Raw genomic sequence first — 24,922 nt, 5'->3', positions numbered from 1 at the left:
GCCTTTGGACAGGCGTCCAACACTGCACCCCACCACCCGACCCCGGCCTTTGCCGGCATCCAAAACAAAGCAAACTCCTTTCCACCAATCTTGCCTCTTTATTGGCTTTTGAGCAGCCAGCAGCCGGGCCCCAATTTCGGTAACAAAAGTACATAACAGGATAGAACAGAAAAGAAACACTCTGCATCGAAATGTTTGAAATTTTTGGAAATGCTGGCATAACACAGCATAAATTACTGATAAAGTTACTGCCCTCTTTGCATAACGACTCAAGGTCTTGCTTTCCTTTTCACAGCATTATGGAGACTTCCTAACAATTTTCTATCTGCTGAGGGTTCTAAGGTTTACAGAAAAGAAAATGCGTTGCTAAGCAAAGGTAATAGGTGGGACCATACAAAATTGTTAATATTCTACCAATTTTGACCTACAAAACTCGGAATTTCATATGGTTTAATCTACTTTAAAAATAGGGAAAACACGGTGGAGAGTAAACTGGAAGTGGAGATCCAGCTCAAAGACATCAGAGTTCTAAGTCCCATCTTTTAAGTTCTCTTTAAAGGTTAAGAGTGGAAAGTATAAACTTTTAATAACTGCCAAGAAATAATGTTGGACTATATTAAGTAGAAAGGTTCCTAACACACATTTTACATGGATAAATACCGAACACCAAACTTCTCTCCTATCCAATTCAAAAAGAATCCACTATCAGACCAACTTTTTCTCGAGTTCAGCGGTTGCAGTTTACTTCTCCACCCTCTCCACCAAGTTTATACTGTGTGTAGACAAAGCTCCTGCAGTGATTGTGCTTTGCGTCAAATCTAGTAATAAGCCAAGTGTCCTCCACGGGCCTCGGGTGGGCTTCCGGGATATCCCGGGGCTCCCATTCCCCCTGCGTCACCCACCCTTGCAAAAAGACAAGCGTCCCAATCCTGGGAGGAGGGGCGGCGGACAGGTGCGCCCCAAAACGCGCTTCAAGACTCCGGCGTCGCTTCCCCATTCCGGGCCTGTTTCCTCCCTAAGAAAATTGGGGGAGAGGGTGGGGAGACGGGAACGGGGAGATTTCCAAGCTCCATTAAGGCCTCAAAAGTGCAGTCGCCTAGTTCTTTGTTCCTGGCCACGGCGGAATACGAGACGCGAAGGGGCGGGGGGGGGGGATTTCCCGTCGTCCAGGCAAAACGACCGCTTGAGGACCTGAAGCCGGCTCCCTTCCTCACTCACCTGCTGAGGGGGAAGCCCCGCCGGGCGGAGCTCGGGTCCCCTCAGGATCTGCCCCTCCATCACCAGCGCCACAGCCTGGGCCGCCGCCACTCTTCCAAAGGTAAGATTTGAAAAGCCCGCCCCTGACTGGAGCAGCGGAGGACGCCAACCGCCGGGACGTCCCGGCCGTACCAAGTCCCGGCGTAGAGGGGGCGAGGGGGCCTGCGAGCCGGCGCGCGCACGCGCAGTGGGCGCGCCCCGCGCCGCCCACGCCTGAACGTTGCGGAGACCCGAGTTCTCAGTGCCCGCTGGACAATAGGGAGCGGTGGGCCGACTTAAGGCAATGCTTGGCGTGTGGGCGGGCCTGAGACAGGAGTAGGCGGGATCGTGGGGAAAGCACTGGTCACTGAGAGCACCTGCCCTGGTGCACGATTTCGGCTGCTGGTTTTCAAGGCCAGCCTTTTGCGCAGGGAGCTTTCGACCTGCATAGGCCCTCCAAAGCGCTCGGGGTGGGCTGACCCAAGGCTGCAGTCCCTGGACTCCCACAGACAACCCGTGGTCTCACTCCCAGAGAACCAAATGACACGGCCCTCAGCGATCACTCACACACAGCGCAGATTGTCACCCGGGGTCACTTAGAGATCATGGCCTTATTAATCAGGCTGGTGAGACACCGTGTCAGGCATTTAACAAGCCCTTTTCTTGTGTCCACAGTGTTTCTTTGTAATTCCAGATGCCCCTCCCCCCCAGCCGAGTAGTCTGTTATTTCTTGCAAAAAACCTCTTTCATTACTCTTTCCCCATCAACATCCAAAGTGACAGCTGAATGAGGTATCATTTCCCCAGAGTCCCATTTCTTGCTGTCACTAAAGACCAATATAAAGACCCTTTTAATCATATTGGGAAACTAATTATTGGGAATTAAATATAATGGCAAAGCATGGAATCTTTAAAAATCAAAATTGAAGTGCCAAAGATTTCAGGCCTTTGTAAACTCTTTAAAAATCCACAGTCCTGGACTTCCTTGGTGGCGCAGTGGTTAAGAATCTGCCTGCCAATGCAGGGGACATGGGCTCGAGCCCTGGTTGGGGAAGATCCCACATGCTGCAGAGGAACTACACCCGTGCGCCACAACTGCTGAGCCTGTGTTCTAGAGCCCATGAGCCACAACTACTGAGCCCATGTGCCACAACTACTGAAGCCCACACGCCTGGAGCCTGTGCTCCGCAAGACAAGCCACTGCAATGAGAAGACTGCGCACCACACCAAATAGTAGCCCCCACTCGCCACAACTAGAAAAAGCCTGTGCACAGCAACAAAGACCCACACAGCCAAAAATAAATAAATAAACAAATTTATTAAAAACAACAACAAAAAATATCCACAGTCCTTCCCTTGAAAAGGCAACAGAAGTCTCTGGCTTCTGACAATTTTTTCTCCTGAGGGTAGAATCTATCAAATCAACCATCCCAGCTCACCTCCTAAAGGCCTAGGTCACTTTTCATTCCATATATAAAGTGACTGTTTATTTGCCTGAGACAGTCCTTGTTTGGGTCTGTCGTCCCAATGTCCCACAAATCTTGTCTTGTCCTAGGCAAAGTGGATATTAAGTTATGTGGTCACATTATCCACAAGACTTTTTTAAACCAGTTAGTTTGGAGATGAATTTGTGAAAATGTAAAGAATGCCCTTTCTCTCAAAAGGGTAGTTTGCCTCTTCAAGGCCCTGGACCAAGTGACACTAGAAGCTGCCCATCTAAGAATGGCTCTCCCCTTACATTAGCAATGTATGGGTCATTAGGGATGACCCAGATCCTTACACACAACTATGAAATATGTAGAGTTCAAAACTACCAATACAGAGTTCAACTCATTCTCTCCAAACACAGATCTGAATTCTAGAGTCATTAGGTACCCTTCTCCCCTTATGCACACCTCTCTCTCATGCTTACCACTTTGTGGTATAATTATCCCCTATTCAAAGTGAGCCTTATGAGCCTAGTATAGTACCTGACTCAGAAATACACACAGGGTACTCGTTATCAGCCATATATTATTTCTCATATACACAGCTCTCAGACTCAGAACAAAATACTGAGAGAAACCATCACTTCATGGAAACAGGACCAAGCCAACCATTTTTTTGTTTGTTTGTTTTTAAAGAATTGTTTATATACTGAACCTGGAGCAGATTAGATACACAACCAATTTTAAATTTACATCTTTTAACTCAGTTTTAACTGTTTAAACACACACACACACACACACGCGTGTGCGCAGGCGCAAATTGGCATGCAACAGTTGTCCTAAGGTAAAACACAGTCACCTTAAACTGATGCAAGTTTTTTCACCCAAGGTTGAAAAATCGTTTATCCTGAACATGAAAATCTGTAACAAATTTAATTATATAAAACTCATTACTTGTAGTTTTCCCCTTGTGAAATTCCAAAAAAAAAAAAAAAAAGAATGTACAAGTAACTAATATAGATCAGTCACAACGTAATCGTGGATCATCCCCACACCAAAACCAGATGCTCCTTTAATTTTAAAGGAGACCATCATCAGAGACCACGAGAAAGTCATTTTGTTTTATACGAAACAAAATTCCACGTGCCAAAAAAGCAAGACCCAAGAAAAACAAAAACAAAAACCTTAGTACTGACAGTGATGTTCAGTACCCTAATTAAAGTAGCAAAATGCCACTAATCAAAAATAAAATAGCAAGCCAACAAATTTTAAATTGGACACTGATGTAGGAATATTTGATGAGTAAATACTAGGTATATAATTGGAGATGCATTTATACTAGAAAAAAGAGACCTAGGAAAGGTCATATTTAGTAATTATCTGTAGAACAGACAGTTGCTATTAAAACTTTTCTCTTTGGAGAAGAAGATACAATGAGGTTCTATCTCTTTATTACTCATCAAGGGATGTACCCAGGAAGTGCTTAAGACACAACTATTATGGTGATTAAAATACCTCAGAGTAGGAATGCTATTTCTTTATTTATACTCAGGTCCTTTCTTATTACTGCTAATTTCATCAAACATAGTTTTCTCTGGTGTATGTGATGTACATAAAAATTGAATAATCTATGAAAACTATCAAATGATTAAAGGTTTCACATGCAGTGGTTTGATCAGCTTGAGGGTGAATGAATGAGCGAATTTAACAACTCCCAGAAAGTAAGAAGTACTACATTTCACCGTCTCAAATACTTGACAGGTGACACTTGGGCATCTCTCATTTGAGAGCTAACAGCCCACCCACTTGGGCTCGCACAGTAGGTGGTTTCTCACTCAACTGCCCAGGTGTAGGAGCTTCAGCCAGAGGTTGAGTGATGGAATTACTGTCCTATCAATATCACTTCCCATTATAAGTTCAACATTTAATACTAATTATAAGTATTAATTATAGCTAATACAACAAATAAATAATATTTAGTAATTAATAAATAAATAGAAAATCAGTATTTGACATAAATAGAACAGCCAATTTAGATAATACTAATAAATATTAAAGTAAATTTTTCTTCTCTTTATTCACCGTATTCCTCTTTTTAACTCTCTAAAAGGCCAAAAGAAAGAAAAATACTGAATTTGAAATCAGCTTTCTTACATAATAGACCCATTACTTTCAAAAATGTGATTTGCCCCAGAACAGGTAACTGTTGTGGTTTCTGGTATCCTCCTGGACATTCTTTTTTTTTCTCTTTTTTTTTTTTTTTTGCGGTACGCGGGCCTCTCACTGTTGTGGCCTCTCCCGTTTGCGGAGCACAGGCTCCGGACGCGCAGGCTCAGTGGCCATGGCTCACAGGCCCAGCCGCTCTGCGGCATGTGGGATCTTCCCGGACTGGGGCACGAACCCGTGTCCGCTGTATCGGCAGGTGGACTCTCAACCACTGCGCCACCAGGGAAGCCCTGGACATTCTTTTTTTAAAAACCCTATTAAATAATCATATTGGAGCTTCCTTTACTCATCTGGATACTTACATTATCTTGTAGGTAATGAATTTAGAATGAACTTCATAGACTAGAGCTGTATCTTGAATTATAAACATAAAAAAGAAGGAACTGAAGTAAAGATGCTAAGCAGAAGTGCAGCATTTGCTTAAATGAATAAGCCATCATCTATAAACAGCCGAAGCGTCATATAATCATAAGGGGGATATGGAATACGGAGTCTGAGGACTTATTAGCCCTGTGGCCTTGGGCAAGCCACTCAGTGTCCTTATCTATAAAACAATTATAATAATACCCAACTTCTCTTTTAGAAGTTGTTGAGAGACTCAAATGAGATAAGATTTGTGAGAGTGCTTTGTAAACTGGCTATCCCACATAAACATGAGGCATTGCTACTGCAGGAAGAAAACACCAGCGCCTATGAGCTAACGTACAGGACCTGAGGAACACTGAGAACTGAATGAGAAAAGCTTATGTGAATAGGGTTGGATATATTCAAGATATATTACCCACCACTGAAAAATAATACCTAGATTATATAGGGAGAATTCCTACAAATCAAAAAAAGTCCCAGTTGAAAATGATCAAAAGTTATGGTAGGCACATATTACAGGACAGTAAATCCAAATGGCAAATAAAATGTGAAAAGTTGCTCAAATTTATCATTAGCTTTAACCTGTAAAATTGAGATAATATTTTATAGTCACTAGATTGGTAACAATAAGTTTGATAATACTAAGGATTGGTGAAAGTGAAAATCAAGAAAATATTATACACTGGTAGAGGGGATGTAACTTTGTTCAATCACTTTGGAAAAAAAATCAGAACTATCTTAACAGAGTTGAAAATGGGAATACCCAGCAATTCCACTCTTAGATCTATATATCCTTAGATAAACTCTTGCAAATGTGCACCAGCAACACTGCTTGTAATAACAAAAATATTAAGACAATCCGAATGTTCATTTCAGGAGAATGGGCAAAAAAATTGTGGTGATTTACCCAATGGAATATTATATATCAACAAAAATGAATGAACCATAGATACATGTAACATCATGCCTGAGTCTTAGAAATACTGAATGAAGAAAGCAAGTTGAAGAAGAGTACATAAAATATATAATTTTTATAAAGATGAATAAGAGAATCTAAACAATACATTGCTTAGGAATACATACATATACTTATATATGTATTTACAAGTTTATATTTAAAAAGGAAGAGAGTGCTAAAAACAAAACTCAGGATAGTGACTCTCTGGGAGAAAAGCAGTGGGATGGGATGGAAACGGCATGCTTTAGTAATGGTAATGCTTTAATTCTTATGTTGGGTGATGGGTTCACATGTATTCATTTTAATGTTTACCTGGTAACTTACCTAAATATTACATATATTCTTTTGTGTGTCTTAAACATTTCATAATAAGAAATATTTCTAAAACATTTAAAATATTCTTGTACAAGTTAAACAATGGTAATAATGTATGGTATTTTAACAGATACTTACCTGACAAAATAATAATACATTTTTTGGCTTACAAAATTTAATTTACATTTAATTCATTTCCAGTACATTTTATACTATGTGAAAGTTAAATGCATTGGTGCCCATGCCCAGTGAGAGACAAGAACTGGCCATGTGGATTTATCTGTGAACACTTAAGAGCCGCTGTTTAGGAGCTTGGGTGGGGGGTTGGGTGGGTGGAATTTGCAAAGGATGAGCGGTTCTGTCAGCAGGTGGGGACGAAATTAAGTTCAATTTGAGTTATTACTGTTAACGTGAGGTGCATATTACACACAGGCCTAAGGACATTCGAATGGCGTTAAAATCAGAGGGCTCCATACTGAGCAAGCAAATCAGCCAGAGGAATTGGTTTTAGGACTTGAATCAATGAGCCACAAACTATAGCACACAAAGACCTTGTCAGGGTTTATATAGGCTTGGGCAGTTTTAAAGGAATCATCATCATGATCTTCAACTTATATTCCCCATCCTATGACCTGCCTGCTCTCTAGGCTTCACATAAGGCCCCTTTTCACAGCCACCTGTTCCCACTTGACAAAAGAAAGGCATCACTTTTACCCATTCCTACTGCATGCCCCAGGGTATAGAAGCCATGGGAGCCAAAGGGACAATTAAATTTATTGGTATTGATGTTGCTATAAGCAATGAACCACAAGCTTAGGGCTTACATTTATAAAAATGAAAACCAGATGTGGACTTGATGTTGAAAGCTGGCTCATTCTAGCATTATTTAATATTCACCCATGGATACATAAACTAATTGGAGGGAAGAAGGGGCTCATCCATCTCATTATGAGGTTCATTGCCAGGAAAATTTCACTTTTGATGTTTAATATTGATCCATTATAATTTGTAATATACTTATTTTGTTTTTATCAATTGTGTACTACTAATGATTTTAATAATGCAACCCAAAAGAAAACTCTTGACAGTTAAATATAAAATTCCAATTAACATGCATCTGTTTGCTGCAGAGAAACATGATAGGATGAGCAATAAAGACCTCTCAAGCATAAAAATATTTTATATGAGCATAAAATTCTGTGGAGGAAGTGGAATAAAAATACAAGTTCAAGTAGGAAAAGGAACACTAAAATTTCCAACTTATAGATTAAGTTGTTCATATATTTAAATGGTGGCTGGGTCTTTGACATTTTGGATTCCATTGGATACACTAAATAAATATGTTTTAAATTTTAAATTATATTTTTTTAATACATCAGCAATTACATCCTTTGTAACTATTTAGATGTATGCTAAAACATAACAGATGCCGCCTTAAAAATATGTAAGGGGTAAAAAGTTTTAAAAAATTCTTTTAGGTGTTTTGCACGAAAATGTTTGAAAACCGCTGACTTACATATCTAATAGCATCACGCTACAATACTCAGACCCATCTATGTTTAACAGAGGGCATACCTGCAGACTCACCTCCTCAAATTTTTCTAATTCTGCTTCTTCCACTCCCCATCTTCCCTCACAGCCTCTCATATGCGCCCCTCGTTTCCAAGATAAACCCAGCTCCTTCTCTAGGTAACTTTTTTCTTTAGGCGCATTAATGCCATCAGTTAGGCTAAAGACAAACCCTTCTCTTCCTGCTTTGGTTCTTTTAAGGTTCTCTTTATGGATATGCACCATTGTTTTCTCCGTCTCAAGAGTACCCAGCCAACATACTAGGCCTGTGCACTCTCACATAACATTTTGAATCAGCTTTTCAAGTTCCAAAGAAATAAAAAAGAAGCCTACTGGAATTTTTATTAGAATTGCACTGAATTTAGAAGGAAATGATATATTTAGGTTATTGGCCGTTCCTATCCGTGAACATCACATATGTTGCAAATTTAGATTCTTTAATGTCTTTAAAGTTTTACAGTTTTTTCCACATAGGCCTCGCATATCTTTTGTTCCATTTTTGGATTCCATGTATCTCTTCTTGCTATTGGAAATAATGCTTTAAAAATATGTCTTCGATTTGTGGTTAGTATATAGAAATAAAACCGATTTTCATCTGCTGGTTTTATATCCAGATGCCTTGCTAAATTCTCTTCTTATTTCCAATAAATTGTCTGTAGGTTTTGGGGGGGAGTATTCTATGTAAATGACTCAGTGTGAATAATAACAATTTTGTTTCTTTCTTTTCTAATTTTCCTTATTCTTTTTATCTCACTTAGTGCAGTGGCTGAGACAGGCAGCCATTATAGTGTTAAATGATGTGGTGATAGTGGGTATATTTGTTTTCTTCATGATTTTAAAGGAAATGTTCCTAATGTTTAACTCTTTATCTCACTAAGTATACATTGTTCACCTTGTAACTTTGGATTTATTTTCTCCATTCTTAAGCATTAACTCTTCAAAAATTGCCTTTCCTCTGTTCTCTCTATTCTGTTATTCAGGGACTACAATTAGACAGAGGTTAAACCTTATTCTATCGTCTTATTTATTGTGTTCAAATTCAGCTAATCTCGACTTTTTTCCAGAGAGGATTTGCCTATGCTTCTGCTTGGAGCCAAAAGGCTCTAGGTACCTAAGACCAGTCAGGCCAGATTCTTAAGTTTAATATAAGGTTCTCAGGTACAGATCCTTCTACTTGCCAGTGACAAAGCAAAATGCTTTGTGTGTGAGTGCATATGCATGTGTGCACATATAGCTTACAGCTCTGGTTTCAACTCAAGGTTTTTTTGTTTGGTTGGTTATTTTTGTTGTTATTCTAATTTTAGTCCCTTAGAGATTTTTCTTCTTTCTGGAGATCTCAGCAATGCTACAAAAGTTATATTTTATGCAAAATTTATGCTTCATGCAAAATTACTCAATAGTGAGAGGAACCATTATTCATGAAGTCCACCATGCTGCTGATATAAAAGTCCACAAGAAAGGGTATTTGAACACCACAAATATAAGAATAATTACAGAATAAAAAGCAGTCAAATTGCACATATTTGATTTTAAGGAAAACTCACCATATTATCTTTGCTTTTCTCCTTCTGCACATGTAGCCACTGAAGAAGCTGCTCTGTGTCCTAACAAGGTCATATTCTGATGCTCACTTTGAATGTGTCCAAAAAGGAAAATGGAAAAGACAGCATTTTTCAAAGGTTAGAACAGAGACCCATGGAGAATAACTGGACTGGGAAGCCCCTTCCGGGTCTAATCAAGGAACATTTCTCTCGTCTCGGGATAAAGGATCCTTACAATATCTGCCTACTGGGATTTCACACCTGCTACACACCAGCAACTGCTGTGTCTCCTATTTTTCTCCAGGGAATAGTTATTGAGGTTACCCTGAACACAAGTTTACCAGTGTATACTGGATGTTTAGGGAACTGATGACTTGCCTTTTTAGTTCAGAAGTTTTTTGGATCAAGCAGAGCCACACTCAGACATGAAGCATGTTTCTTCCTGATGTAGGGACTACACTGTATCACCCATAGATTCTGCTCTTTGAACTTGATGTTCTCATTGAAAGACACTTCTCGGTTTTCTCCTTCAGGGACAGGTGAGTACATATTGCCTATAGGAAGAAGAGTGAATTGAATGTTTAGTGCCTAATAGGACTGACTGTTGTAATCAGTGACATTCACAAAATAGTTTTGGTTTGGTTCCCTTGCTCCTAAGTTTGCCTGTTTGCAGTTGACTGTGCCTATGAGCCATGCGTTGGCTGATGAACCGTGAGCAGAAGTGTCTGTGCAGCAGCTTTAAGAGCAAGTATGTGATTTGCTATAATTTTCTTTCCCCCTGTCCCAGTGACAGGCAACCTTACAGATAGTGGATGGTGCAAAATCCTGGGTTTCAGAGTGAGAGAACTGGAGAACCCACAGACATCTATTGATGGACATATATTAGGAGCAAGAAATATATCTTTGTTGTTTTGAGCCTCTGGATCTGGGGATTGTTTGTCACTACAGCATTACCTAGCCCATCCTGATTGATACAAGTACCAAACTAAGAGATGGTATTTAAACTATAGTCTTAGCCCTGCCACCAAATATCTATGCACCAAGTCACTTGACATCTGTAAATGTAAGTTTCATCACTTGTGATATAGGATTAATCATTCTTCCCTTGTCACTGGATTTTTTTTTTTTTTGGTATCCAGTATTTGTGAAAGTGTTTGAAAAATGTAAAGCATGTGCAAATATATGCCAGTAGTATCATTAACAACACTGAATTGGTTTATTCGCCCCTATATAATCCTAATCCCAAGAAGAAAACATTAGGGAAGTTATGAAAACTCTAGATTTAAATCAGATAACAGTGGAATGAATGACTTGATAATTTCAGCATGAAGTAGTAATATTTCCATCTAAAGTAGCTAAATAACTATGCACACCTTCTTTTACAACCATAAACTTCTTTAAAGAGTCTTTAATGCTTTTGAAATTTTATTGTAAGTTAAAAAGTTGTGACTAACAAAAGTAAAACCAAAGGTAATTTTAGAAGAAAAAAGTTTATTTTGACCTTAGAAAATATTACATTTTTGTTTTGTGTGATGTCAAGGTGAGCACTGAGTTGGCTTGTTTACCACAAATTGCAGAGTCAAGCTTATTAAACTGTTTTGTTTTCAAACTCCATCTGCCTTTCCTTCACCCCCGCATTCTGAGTTCCAAGGGCTTGACCCCTGCCTTCCATTGAGATCCTCACATTGGAAAGAATGAATCACAGAGTCTTGAAAAAATGCTGTTTCTATTATTTTCTGAAAACCTAAAGGCAGGAGAATCCTTTGACCACTTTGCAAAGTGTGTGAGCCTGTTGAGCTCTTCTTCACTGGTTAACAACGACCGTAAACTGTTCACTAGAGCTGTCCGTGAGAGAGAATTCTGGGTCTTATGGGAATGTTATTTTTGGCTTGCCATTTGCTGTGTTATGAATGGCCAGGCAGGTAGGGTGGGGCTCCATGCTAATTCTATAAAGTGCTTGGTTGTCTGGTGCTATCACAGTAATGATGATGATGTGTGATGAATAATTATACATGAAATGCTGAGTTACTTCTTCAAATCATTTCTCTGCTACTTACAGAAAAATATTCATTTTGTAAAACATGCACTAAACTCTTTAGTTGAAATAAGTAAAATATAGAATAGTATATAGTATAGCATCAACAAGAAACTTGTCACTTGTAACTCAAATAATGTGGCTCTGAGTTCTTGAAAGGACATTTGTGCATGCCAAAGTATATAGTCATTAGATGTACATCTGTATTTTTTATGTCCTAACAATATCTTCATCTTTTGGAGTTTCATTTTGTTGCTTTGTAGATGTTAGTATAACAATGTCACTCTTTCTCCCTAGCATAGTATTAATAAAACCCGAGATTTTACATGCAGGTTTAATGTGTAGCTCTAAATACTTTGAAGAATTCTATGTACTAATCATACACTTGATTTTTACTTGAAAAGTATCTAACCAAAATATTCTTTTAAATGTTGCTGTACTGAGAAAGGCTATTTATACTAAATAGAAAAGATGAGGTAGTTTCCCTGTTGAAAGAATTTTCTTCCCAATGCCTAATACCTTATTTTTCTGCATAGTTTTTATTTAATTGAGTTCTACTTCGCATCTTTGCTTAATAGTTTCTTATGTTCAAGCTAATTATAGAAATTACATACAAAATGATATGTATTTTATTACCTAATGTGAAATTAGTTTCCCCTTTTGAACATTATATTTATTTACTGAAACTAAATTTGCCTCTGTTAACTGTGTTTCAAATTCATAAAATTAAAAAAATTAAAATAATGGTTAACAAAATCGGGATTACTATAAGTTACTTTTTAACATACTGCAGTTTTAACAAATATAAGTTTTATAAGTTGAAGATGTCTAGAATTTTCAAAATTCTTGGTGCTTCCCTGGTGGCGCAGTGGTTGAGAGTCCGCCTGCCGATGCAGGGGACACAGTTTCGTGCCCCGGTCCGGGAAGATCCCACATGCCGCGGAGCGGCTGGGCCTGTGAGCCATGGCCGCTGAGCCTGCGCGTCCGGAGCCTGTGCTCCGCAACAGGAGTGGCCACAACAGTGAGAGGCCCCGCGTACCGCAAAAAAAAAAAAAAAAAAGAATTCTTAAAAGCCCTTAGTGTATCTTTTTTTTCTATGCCTTAATTCATTAATAGGGGAAACAAACTAATTGTTGACTAAGCATGTTAATCACCTTTTTAATTCAAACTGATAATGTCAATCACCTTTTATTATTCAAACAAAATATTTCCCCCTGAAAAAATGTAGGTTGTCCCAGAAAATTCATCTTAATAGAATAACAGATTAAATTTATTAAATAAATAGAAGATCTTACAATACATATTTTGAATATGAGAATGGGTTATTAATTATCACCAGATGAACAAGATAGGTGCTATACTATGTTTTTCTAAGGTATAGAATAAAATGTATTGTGTGACAATGTTAGCAAAAAAAGATCTGGGTTGATGTCAATTCTTTATGGCTTATCAGGTCAGAATTTTTGTGACTATTACTAAAATGTACTATAGGACTTTCAGAGCAAAAAAGATTCAATCACAGAATTTTAGAAATTAGAACAAGCCTTAGAGATTATCTATCTAGTTCTATTCCACAATTTTATAAAAGAGGATAGAAACAATGTAATGATTGTAAAATGTTATAAAAATAACAAAGAATTTACTTCTTATTAAATACCTTTAATATGCTACTGAGGCATACTGGCAATCTCTTCCTAAAGATCTTTAGTAATATGATAAATTGCTAGCTTTCATTTATTATGTATTTGTATAAACACTGATATATACTATAAGGCATCTTAAGGTGCAGTTCCTATATCTGACAAAAGAACATTTCATAAAGTGGTTTTCTGATGTGGCCTTTTTGATGATAACATTTACTGAAGGACATGAATTGGTTGTTAATGGTTGGCTACCACAATATTTTTCCATCACTTTAAAATGACTGCTTACAGTATTGGTAAAGGTTTCACCCAGGTAGCAATTTATGATTTCCCCAATGGCCATCTCCTCATGTTCATCAACATCAACAGAAATATATGAAAGGCTCCTGCTATGGTTTCTCTTTCAGGCTGTGAGCCTAAAAGTTTACATGTCCTATTGGACATGTAAACAGTTAAATGGAAAGAAAAGAGTGAGAAGGAAAAGATGCCTAGTATTGAAGATCCTGCTGTGCCACTTGTTTTCCAGTCTTCCATATCCAATTGTCATAGTTTATGTAAGATTCATTAATCACCAGGAGCTCAGGGGTCGTGACAGCTGTAATGTCTTTTAAATAAAACGCTTCCTTGACTGCACTATGGTACAGCTGCACTAACCAAAAAACAAATATATTCATTTGTCCACTGAGAAAGTAATTTTTTTCTTCCTAGCAGTAGCAGCAATTTTTCTTTTGAAAAATAAAGCATAATCTAGCTTTTAAGATAGAGCTCTTGATCAGTAGTCACATCTCTCTCTCTCTAAAGTCAAGAGTCAGCCTTAGTGTTGTTGAATTCATTTTCAGGTTTTATTAGAGAAAGGTTTCTGTTGGAAGTATAACCAACATAGGATTTTACCTGCTTAATTTTATGTTGATTTTTCAGATGAAAAGTATAAGAAAAAGCCTTGCCACCTACACCCTCAGTCTCAATTCTCCCATATACTTTATAAAATTCTGTATGTGGAATTAAATAATTCCTCGGGATCATTATTATTTATTTCTGTGGCTATAAACCCCAAATTAACAAGGTTCATATCAAAAGCTTATACAAAACTAGATAAAATGTCGGTCTGATGCCATGGTAATCAATTTAAAAAATGAGACTACAAATCTGAATCTATTATTATGATCATCATATTTATGATTGTATGAATAACATTATTCACTCCAGAATGTTAACAAGATGTCTTTCATGTATCATTAAAATAACTTGTGTCAAATACTTGGCTAAATTATTGAAGTACTTTCAATGTTAATAATTTCATACAAATGTCTAGCAAGAACAACCAGTCAAAATTAATTAATGATCAATTAGGATAGATTATTTCTCTTGGCTCTCATTTGCTTTCCTAATAATCAACTTGCTTTTTTTCTAAAATAGGTCAACATGAAATGAGTGCTAGTCATTTCACACTTTTAGTTTTTAATAAACCAAAGCTGTTTAAAGAAATGAGTGATTCTCTTGTAAGTTATTAATCCTTATGGATATTATAAATCATGTTTTGATCCTTTAAATTTGATATGCTCATTTTCTCTTTAATTATCATATACTAATATGATAATACCACAGTAATTTTATTAGTTCTACTTCTAATAAATTTTGTAAAATTGATTTACTCTAAAATTAATCATATTTGACTTCAGAGTACAAACATCATTCTCATTATTACACTATTGATTAGGGGAAACTTATTTTCAAGATGTTTAGCTAAAAGTATAAAAGGGGACATTAACATCCTTAATTTTTAAATTATTTTGTACTCTGGTTTGGATTTTTATGACTTCATGTTTGGTACACAAATCTGTCATTAATTTAGGCTAGAGTCCAAGAGATTAAGGATCAAACTCTTTGAATTTTCTTTTAGCAGAGGATATAATACTAGCAAGAGTCATATTATCTAACAAGCTATAGTAAATAATATAGACCTGAAATGTTGAATAAGAATTAAACCTGTGAATCTTAGGCATGTTGAAGAGATGCTGGGTTTTTGACAGAGGCTTAAGCTCTTCCATAGTTTCTATATTTGAGAAAGTTCATTCCCTTTATGTACTTATAGAATTTACCACTTCATTTAGCAATTGCTAAGTTACAGATGAATAATAAAATGGAAAAAATTGTGAAAATAATTGCAGGATAAAGATAAGCAGAATCATTAACCTGAAAACACAATTCTTTTTTGAAAATTCTACTAACCAATTATTCTTTTTTTTTTAAATTAATTAATTTATTTTTGGCTGCATTGGGTCTTCATTGCCGGCATGGGGTTTCTCTAGCTGCGGCAAGCGGGGGCTACTCTTGGTTGTAGTGCACGGGCTTCTCACTGCAGTGGCTTCTCTTGTTGCGGAGCACAGGCTCTAGAGCACAGGCTCAGTAGTTGTGGAGCTCGGGCTTAGTTGCTCCGAGGCATGTGGGATATTCCAGGACCAGGGCTTGAATGGAGTTCCCTGCATTGGCAGGCAGATTCTTAACCACTGTGCCACCAGGAAAGTCCCCCAACCAATTATTCTTAATGTTAAGTTTATCATTTAAGTTAATTGGGGCCAATTCCTTTCTCACCTACATTACCTAAAAGTAGCACATATTTTCCTAATGGCTTTGATTTCATGGCTTATTTTTCTACTCTTAAATTGTATCTATGGACCTTAGTATGCTGAATAAATGGTATGCTTAGGAAAGCATGCCATTTTTCTAAGTGTTTTCTACATTTTCTAAATATTTACCACATTTAAAAATGGAATTGGAGTCTGTTTGCTTAGATAATAACTTAATCATTTCGAGAAACTTATATAAACTATGAATTAGAGACTTTGCAAATAATTAATTTGGAATTTAGCGTGTCTTGGTGGGAACTAATGGAGATTCAGGTGGGAAATAAAGCTCTCACAAGCCATTTGTTGGTAATGGCTTGGGCATACAGTTGTGAATAACCCAGCTGTGATTCCTGACCTTATGGGGCTTCTAACTGGAATGAAATTTCTAACATGTAAGGCCTCATTTCTTGAAATGTGGTTCTGCCTCAGATGCATCTGGTATGTTTGCTCAAACCTGATGTCCAGGCCTCACTAGGTCTCCTGATTTTCTTTCCACATGGACATTGATATTCAAACTTCTTGCTCTAGCATTATTTTTTCAAATGTATAAAGTAAATGATACAGCATTTGATTGGCACACAATGATTTTAGTATAATTGAAAACATTTCTATAGTATTATACAATGATCAAGGATAACAAAAAATTAATATTTGGATATTAGTATTGCAAGTTGCAGTCATAAGGTACTTTAAATATTTGTATTTGGGGAGGGTTACAAAACGCTGAGAAATTTTGAATTCACACAGACTAGTCATGGAAATTGTACTACTTTTCAACCACTCACCTTGCAATTGCAGTATGTTCTTTACTCAATTAAACAGTGATGGCAGACGTAACTTCACTCTTCAGTGTCAGGAAAATCAAGTTAACTTTACTTACATGCTAACAGATAGGTAAATCTCCAAGTTGGATTATTTTAAATGACAGTTTAAAAAAAATAATTGGAAAAAGTGTTTAAAAAGTGAAATTTGAATCAAATATTTCTGAAAGTACTTCTGTGGGGCCCCAGGGTTGAGGGGGGCATTACCTGAAAACTACTATACTGAGCATTGTGTCAGATTTTGTTCTGTCTACCTAATATAAGACAGTGATTTACCAATAATTTTAAGTTGATCAATAGAGCCAACCAATATAGATTAAAGCAAATGCACTGTGTTTTTCTGTGGCCAATTAACTTATTAATTAATAACTCAGTACAAAAATTAAGCTGTTACTATAGGGACAGTGTATGAGGCTAAAACTATTCGAAAACACATGTCTAAATATTTTTAAATTATTTATTATAGCAAATATTAAACATAATCCGAAGTAAAAGAAACTAATTAAGTGAATTCTCATGAACCCATCACCTGACTTCAACACTATCAACTCATAATCAGTCTTGTTTTATTTAAGTTGCTCCCTCCTCCCAACCCCAGCCCTCCTGGATCAACCTTGAAGCAAATCCCAAATTCCATATCATGTCTTCTGAAAGTATTTCAGTAGGCTCTCTAAAAGATAAAATCTTTTTTTAGGGACATAGCCACAATCTCACAATTACAGTAATTCCGTACTATTATCAAATATCCATTCAGTGTGTTCCTACTTCTCTTATTGTTGCACAATATTTTTATACTTTGTAGGAATCAGGGTAAAAATACGTTCCATACATTGCAATTGGCTGATGCCTCTTAAGTCTCTTTTAACCTCTTTTTCTTTCTTTCTTGCAATTTATTTGTAGAAAAAACAAGGTCATTTGATCTGCAGAATTTCCCACAGAGTAAATTTTGTTGATTCCATCTCCTGTTCCTCTGTCCTCTGAACTTCTTGTAAATTGGTAGTTGGATCCACAGTAGTGGTTCTCAGTCGGGGGTAGGGGGGACAATTTTGCCCCCAGGGGACATTTGTCAATGCCTGGAGACATTTTTGTTGTCACACTGGAAGTGAGTGCTATTGGCACCTAGTGGGAAGAGACCTGGGATACTACTAACTATCCTACAATACATGGGAAAGGCCCCCTGCCCCAATAAGAATTATCTAGCTCAAAGTGCCAATAGTGCCAAGGTTGCGAAACTCTAGAGGCCCAGTCAAGTTCAAGCTTGATTTTTTTCCCCCAACTTTTTCCAGTTTGTCTAAATATTTTTATCGTCTTCACATTTTAGGCAGTAATTGTTGGCATTAATTACATCAATTTTAATGATTTTTTTTTTTTTTTTTTTTTTTTTTTTTTTTGCTGTACGCGGGCCTCTCACTGTTGTGGCCTCTCCCGTTGCGGAGCACAGGCTCTGGACGCGCAGGCTCTGTGGCCATGGCTCACGGGCCCAGCCGCTCCGCGGCATGTGGGATCCTCCCAGACCGGGGCACGAACCCGTGTCCCCTGCATCGGCAGGCGGACTCTCAACCACTGCGCCACCAGGGAAGCCCAATTTTAATGATTTTTAACATGATTTGAGATATACCATAGATTTTTAAAAATTCTGAATGACTTTAAAGAGAGTTCAAAACTGCAATTATTTGCATGCCATGGTCTCCTGAAGGTTCATGGAAGCTGGTAAAAAAAGCTCAGATTTTTCCCATGAAGTGTCATTCTGCTTCAAGTTATATTAAGTCTATGTGTATAGACTTTTAGATGTCTCTTTTTCTTCCATTTCTCAGAGCTCCTCGGTAAAAATGATCACCCACTCTTTTTGTTGTCAGGGTGTGCCTCAAACCAAATGAACATGTTTTGAAGCTAAACAAATAGGCCATCCATTAAATTAAGTTTCTTGGAAAAAAAAAACTGCAATTAGGATTAGCATTCACCTTGCTTCCCTGATCAGATTATATTTTTATTCACTAAAATATAATTATACTCATAAGAGTTCGATATCTCAATATAATTGTGATTGGGGTACAAGGCACATTTTTTAATACTACTCATTCCAAATTTGTCCAGCTGTCCTGCTGATATCTATTTTCTGAACCCATTATGAAACCTGAGAAAATTTAGTATGTATAAAATTGTCTGCAAAATTTTGAGAAAATTCATGCAAAAGGCAGTGACAAGTTTGCTTCTCATATGTACAGCTATAATTAAATTTGAAAATAAAAAAGCCATCTGTCCTGGCTTTTGAAAAAAATAAAGCAACATCATTAACAAAAAATTGGAAAGAATATCTAATTTACAAATGGTTCAAGTCTTTAAAAGTTAGTCACTGAAAAATACACTAAAGAAATATATTTTTTACTGGAAGTAGCCAAGTTTTTTTTTTTTTCTTGTGAAGTACAGAAAACTTCTGAGTCCCAATTCTGCCAGTCAACTGAGTACAGCTTTTATGTCTTTACACTCTATGTTCTTCTTCTGTGAATTTAAACAGTGAGCAATGGAATGACATGCATTTGCAGAATGTGTGGTGGATAAAAGAGCACACTAATCTTAAATTCTAATCTCAGAGATCGAAAACAAGATAACAGTGAGTAATCCTATAAAATATTAACTGATTTTATGTTGAAATTGTACCAAAACCCTATTTGTGAGATAATAGCTCAGTTATCTTCTCAGTAAGTGCATGAATGCTCTACTTAACATACATGAATGTTTGGGTCTCCTGAAAATATGGACAGCAAAAAAAAAATAGCCTTTATAATCTTCATAATTTTTTATTTCTTTGGAAATGGTATATAATTTATAAGAAATTTATCTTAAATATTAAGAAATTTATACTAAAAAGATAAATGTGTAAAATGAAATATTTTGTTATACATGATTTGTTGTAAGGGACAGAAACTGACTCAAAGAGTCTTAAATAAATTAAATATTTTTCCTCATGTACCTGAAAAACCCGTGGAGAATCAGTGTTGTAGACTCTGCTAGTGGTCTACCTCCCCCTACTACCATTTTTTTTGCTTGCTGGAAGAGCCTGTCTCTCACTGTGGAGGTGAAAAATGACAGATCTGCCCTTACCCAGCCTCCCTTGACCTAGATATGAGCATGTGACCCAATCCTGGCCAGTGAGACATAAGGAGAAGCCAACTTAGGGCCCTTAAAAAACTTTCCTTCTTTATAAAAAAGAGAAAGTCCTTAAGGAGAATCCACTTTTCCTTCTTGTCTTTGGACATGGTTGTGTGAAGATGTGATGCTGCAGTGATTGGACAAGATGTGTGGGCCAAGAGCCCTAGTTTGATCTATTGAGTCACTGCTAGAACAAACTACACCTGAACTCTTTGTTATATGAGGAAAAGAAATGCTCATTGTAATGGAATGCTTTATTTATAGCCAAAAGCATCCTAGTTGATACTGCTGATTTCAAGCATCGCAGTGTTCAGAAGCTTGAGGGATATTAACAAATATTTATCTGTTCTTTTCACGACTCTTGTTTTCCTCAGTGTTGGCTTCATTATCAGGCTCCAGGTAGTGGCCCCAGGCAGGTTCAGACTAACATCATATTTGCTGCTATGGTTTCAGCCTAAGGATAACTTCCTTCAAAAGAGTTCTGAAAGCAGTCCTAGGATTTAGTCAGATGAATCTGACTTGAGTTCTATATCCTTTCCTAGAACAATCCAGGATATTACATAGGTGCTGAGGATACAGAATTTCAGAACACAATACCTGTCATCCCAGTCTAGTGAGGGAGATGGATAAAGGGAAATCCGTGATTACAACATAGAAGATAAATGCCATGTGCACTGCGTGTCATGGTTTTACAAGAGAACGGCAAAGGAGAGGCATCAGTTTCTGCCAAAAAACTTTCCAAGAGTGGGTGAGATGAAAACCAAGTTTTAAAAAATTGAGATGATGAGAACACCATGAGCTAAGTCAGAGGGGCAGTTAAACTCTTGATGCATTTGGCTAATTCTAGGCTACTTCCAACTCTGCCAGTGGCCTTGGACAAGTGTTCTAGCCTCTCTGTATTCACATCAGGAAATTAACAGGGGGTGGGCTGCGAAGTAGGGAAAGGGTGGATAGGACTTTTCCAAGGTTCTTTACAGATTCAGAATCTGATTATTCTATTATAACTTCTTGTTACAAATATCTCCAATTGATACAATAAAGACCTAAAAACAAAGAATTACTGATTTTGATCAATCATGAAATGAAATGACAACTTACCCAGTTTTCTAATTATTGCTAGAAAAAAAGACTTAAACACTGAATAACATAATTAAAATGATCACATTTGGAAAATGTTCCCCTAAAATTAACTGCCTGATAGTTAACAACTAATTTCCCAGGGATACATTTTACTGTTTTTCTCTCAAGTGAGTTCTCCAAGAAGCTATGTTGTTAAAGTCAAAAGTTCATTTGGTGCTTTCCTGAGTTGTTTTATTTTGATAGTACATATTCTGAAAGCTAAAATTCTCTTGGCCTTCCTTTGAGGCTTCAAGGATCCATTCACACTCATTTACCTACATGCTGGAACCTGTTTACTATACTTACTGTGAAAAGCTGAATTACTAAGCCCCTATTGTACCATCACTGCGCAGTACAGTAAAGTTCAGAAAGTGAAGAGGAGAAAGTAAGGAAGCAGAAATAACGTAAGGAGGTTAAAGTTGAGGAAAGAAAAGTTCTTCTGGGACAGATCCTATGGTGACAGGTTAAGAATACCTCAGTCAGATTACTGATCATCCTGAATTTATCACCTATTTATTCTTTAAAAAGAAAGAGAGAAAAAAGAGAGAGAGCATTTCATCTCTTAATACCTTTTGTTTAATAAATATGGATTTAGGAACTTCCCTGGTGGCGCAGTGGTTAGGAATTCTCCTGCCAATAGAGGGGACACGGGTTCAATCCCTAGTCCGGAAGATCCCACATGCCGCGGAGCAACTAAGCCCGTGCGCCACAACTACTGAGCCTGGGCTCTAGAGCCCGTGAGCCACAACTACTGAAGCCCGTGCGCCTGGAGCCCGTGCTCTGCGACAAGAGAAGCCACCGCAATGAGAAGCCCGCGCACTGCCAACGAAGAGTAGCCCCCGCTCACCACAACTAGAGAAAGCCCGCGTGCAGCAACGAAGACCCAATGCAATCAAAAAATAAATTAAAATTTTTTTTAAATCATTAAAAAATAAATACGGATTTATTCTTCATCTTGACTATTGACTTTGACCATGTTATCAAAGAAGGACTTTTGCAAAATAACCCCCCCCCGCCCCGTTTTTTTTTTTGGCTACACCACACAGCATGAGGGATCTTTGAACCTGTGCCCCCTGCAGTGGAAGCGCAGAGTCTTAACCACTGGAACTCCAGGGAAGTCCCAAGCCCCCCTTTTAAACTTACGTTATTCTAAAATGTGTCTTAATGTTAATATTAACTTGGAATAGACCTATATTTATATACAATCTAAATTCATCATAGAAAACATCTTCCTCTATAGAAATAAAGAAGATTCTCATCTCTTTCCCACCTTCTTTTCACTACTCTAAAACATCAACAGCAATGGAAAATCCCACTGTCTATTACATGGGACAAAAGCTAATGTTTGTTGGACAAATATTGAAAGATTTCAGTTTTGAGCCTTAACATTTTTAGTGTCCTATATTTCTCATTAGCTTCGAAAAATTATGTTCAAGAAAGGAGGAATTTATTATGCTTCTGTTATTCTTTCAGAAATTAGAATGGTAGGAATAGAAATAAGCTTTGAAACTATTCGAAACTGTATAGATCTATTCTGCTGCCATGGGCCTGTTTATTCCAAAGTTTGATAGCAAATTTATAAGAAAACAATAATTCCATACTTATTAACTGTGTGATACATTAATTTGAAAATATTCATTATGACAAATCATGAGAGGAATGGAATGCTCTATTTGTTTAAGTGATCAAAAAACTCATCTGGAGGAATAATGGACTTTCTCTGGGAATCTGACAGGAAACTACGAGAGGGCACACACAGCTTGTTTAAAGCACATCTTTGTGTTTACTTTTATTGGAAAGTTTCAGCCTTTTGTAGATGAACCCAAGGTAATTATTTTGGAAGACAGAGTGTTCTTCGGTTGTGCTAAGCTAATGGGATAGTCAACTTGCTGCAGCTGGTGAAGTGGAACACCCAGGACAGGAAAAGGAGAAATTACTACCATTTAATATGTGTTGGGATCAAAGAACTCATTTTAATTTACCACTCTGCACAAAAGGGACCTCCCCCTCCTCTGAATTCCATTAAGGGAAGTCTGTTAAGATGTCACTCAGTAAACCCCAGACAGTATTGTTCTAATCTGTTCTTCTCTCACCACCTTGGCTGCTACTACCTGCTATTCACATGCTTGGGCTGCACCTGGAGGGCAAGACCGTGATGGTGACCACTTAAGGTCACACAGGCCTTCCTTTTCTGACCCCTACAACCACCATCACAGACACCCCGGGCACCACATCGCCCTGAGGCCATCAAGGAATTTTTACCACAACTATTGCTTCAGTCATCTTTGGCGCACCACCAGCATAAAAGTTCTCTCTCAAATTAAAAACTTTTGCTCTGTGAAGGATACAGTTAAGAGGATGAAAAGACAAGTTACAGATGAGCGTGACATACTTTCAAATCACATATCCTACAAAAAAGACTTGTATCCAATATATAGGGAGAATTTCTTAAACTCAACAATAAGAAAATAAACTCTGTGAATCAAAAAAAAAATAAAGCAGAAGACTTGAATAGACACTTCACCAAAGAGAAGAAGGTAAATATATACAGAAAAAGATGTTCAACATCATTAGTCACTTGGAAATGCCAATTAAAACCACAATGACACATCACTTCAAACTATTAGAGTGGCTTAAAAGAAAAGACAATGTCAAGTGTTCTGCCACTGGAACCACCAAGCATTGCTAATGGGAATACCAAATGGTAGGAGCACCCTGGCAAACAGTTTCGTAGTTTCTTACAAAGGTTAACATAGAGTTCTTATCCCTCAGTCGCACTCCTACATATTTACCCTAATGAAATGAACATCTATGTTCACACAAAAACCCATACACAAATGTTTATAGCAGCTTTCTTCATAATCAGTAAAAATTGGAAACAACCAAAATGTCCTCCAAAGGGCGAATATTTAAACAAACTTTGGCACATCCAAACAATGGAATACTGCTCAGCAATAAAAAGGAACATGCAACAACTTGGATAAATATCAAAGACATTGTCCTGAGTGAAAGAAGGCAGTTTCAAAAGGTTACATACTGTATGATTCCATTTAGACGAATTTCTCGAAAAAGAAAAACGCTACCAATAGAGAAGAGGTCGGTGATCGCCAGGGGCTGGGGTGGGAAAGAAGGTGGCTGCCAAGGAACAGCATTAGAGAGTTCTGGGGTCATGAAGCCATCTATATCCAGACTTGGGTGGTAATAAAATGAATCTATAGTTGTGTTAACATTCATAAAACTGTATCCCTCAAAAAATTCAATGTTATTTTATGTTCATTTAAAAAATAAAATTAAAAACAAAACAGGAAATCCTTCAGCACCTCTCCTCTTCCTAAAAATAAAAGAATAGCCAAAAAAAAAAAAAAAAAGAATAGCCAAGACAATTTAGAAGAAGAAGAGGTACAAGGACTTACTGTACTAGATATCAAGACTTATTATGAAGTCATGTTAATTCAAACAATATAGTATTATTGACACAAGAATAAATAAACCAATGGAACAGACTAAAGCCTAGAAATAAACCTATGTATATATGGACATATAACTTATGAAAACGGTGCCCCTGCAGATCCAAGGGAGAAAGGATGGTCACTCAAATCAATGGTGTTGGGACAGCTTGGGTGTCCTGAAAGAAAATTCCACTATAGTTATATTGTAGATTTAAATATGAGGCAAAACAATAAAGCTTTAGATGATAATATAGGAGAATATTTTAATAACCTCAGAGTAGGGAAAGAGCTTTTTATTTTTTTTTAATTAATTAATTAATTAATTTTTGGCTGCGTTGGGTCTTCATTGCTGCATGCAGGCTTTCTCTAGTTGTGGTGAGCGGGGGCTACTCTTTGTTGCGGTGCACGGGCTTCTTACTGTGGTGGCTTCTCTTGTTGTGG

General features: G+C 37.3%; 1 protein-coding gene across 11 annotated transcripts in view; it reads right to left on the bottom strand.

Annotated features, from left to right (window-relative positions):
- Nucleotides 1-24,922, bottom strand: part of RTKN2 (rhotekin 2) — a 213,618-nt gene that overhangs the window by 162,037 nt on the left and 26,659 nt on the right. For 8 of the 11 annotated variants that reach the window (XR_013824351.1, XR_013824352.1, XR_013824353.1 and 5 more), the window contains exon 1: nucleotides 1,219-1,492. Coding sequence is in view for 5 of the 11 variants with exons in the window: in XM_079900719.1 (XP_079756845.1) it covers nucleotides 1,219-1,278 (60 nt within the window). In the remaining 6 variants the exon portion in view is untranslated. Of the gene's footprint in view, nucleotides 1-1,218; nucleotides 1,493-9,640; nucleotides 10,192-24,922 lie in introns of those variants that run through there. The other 3 variants (XM_079900723.1, XM_079900721.1, XM_079900722.1) reach the window with 2 other exon arrangements.

This window comes from Stenella coeruleoalba (assembly GCF_951394435.1).
Source record: "Stenella coeruleoalba genome assembly, chromosome: 16".
Taxonomy (NCBI): domain Eukaryota; kingdom Metazoa; phylum Chordata; class Mammalia; order Artiodactyla; family Delphinidae; genus Stenella; species Stenella coeruleoalba.
Note: the sequence above shows the minus strand (reverse complement) of the source record. Positions and strands in the feature narration are given on the sequence as shown.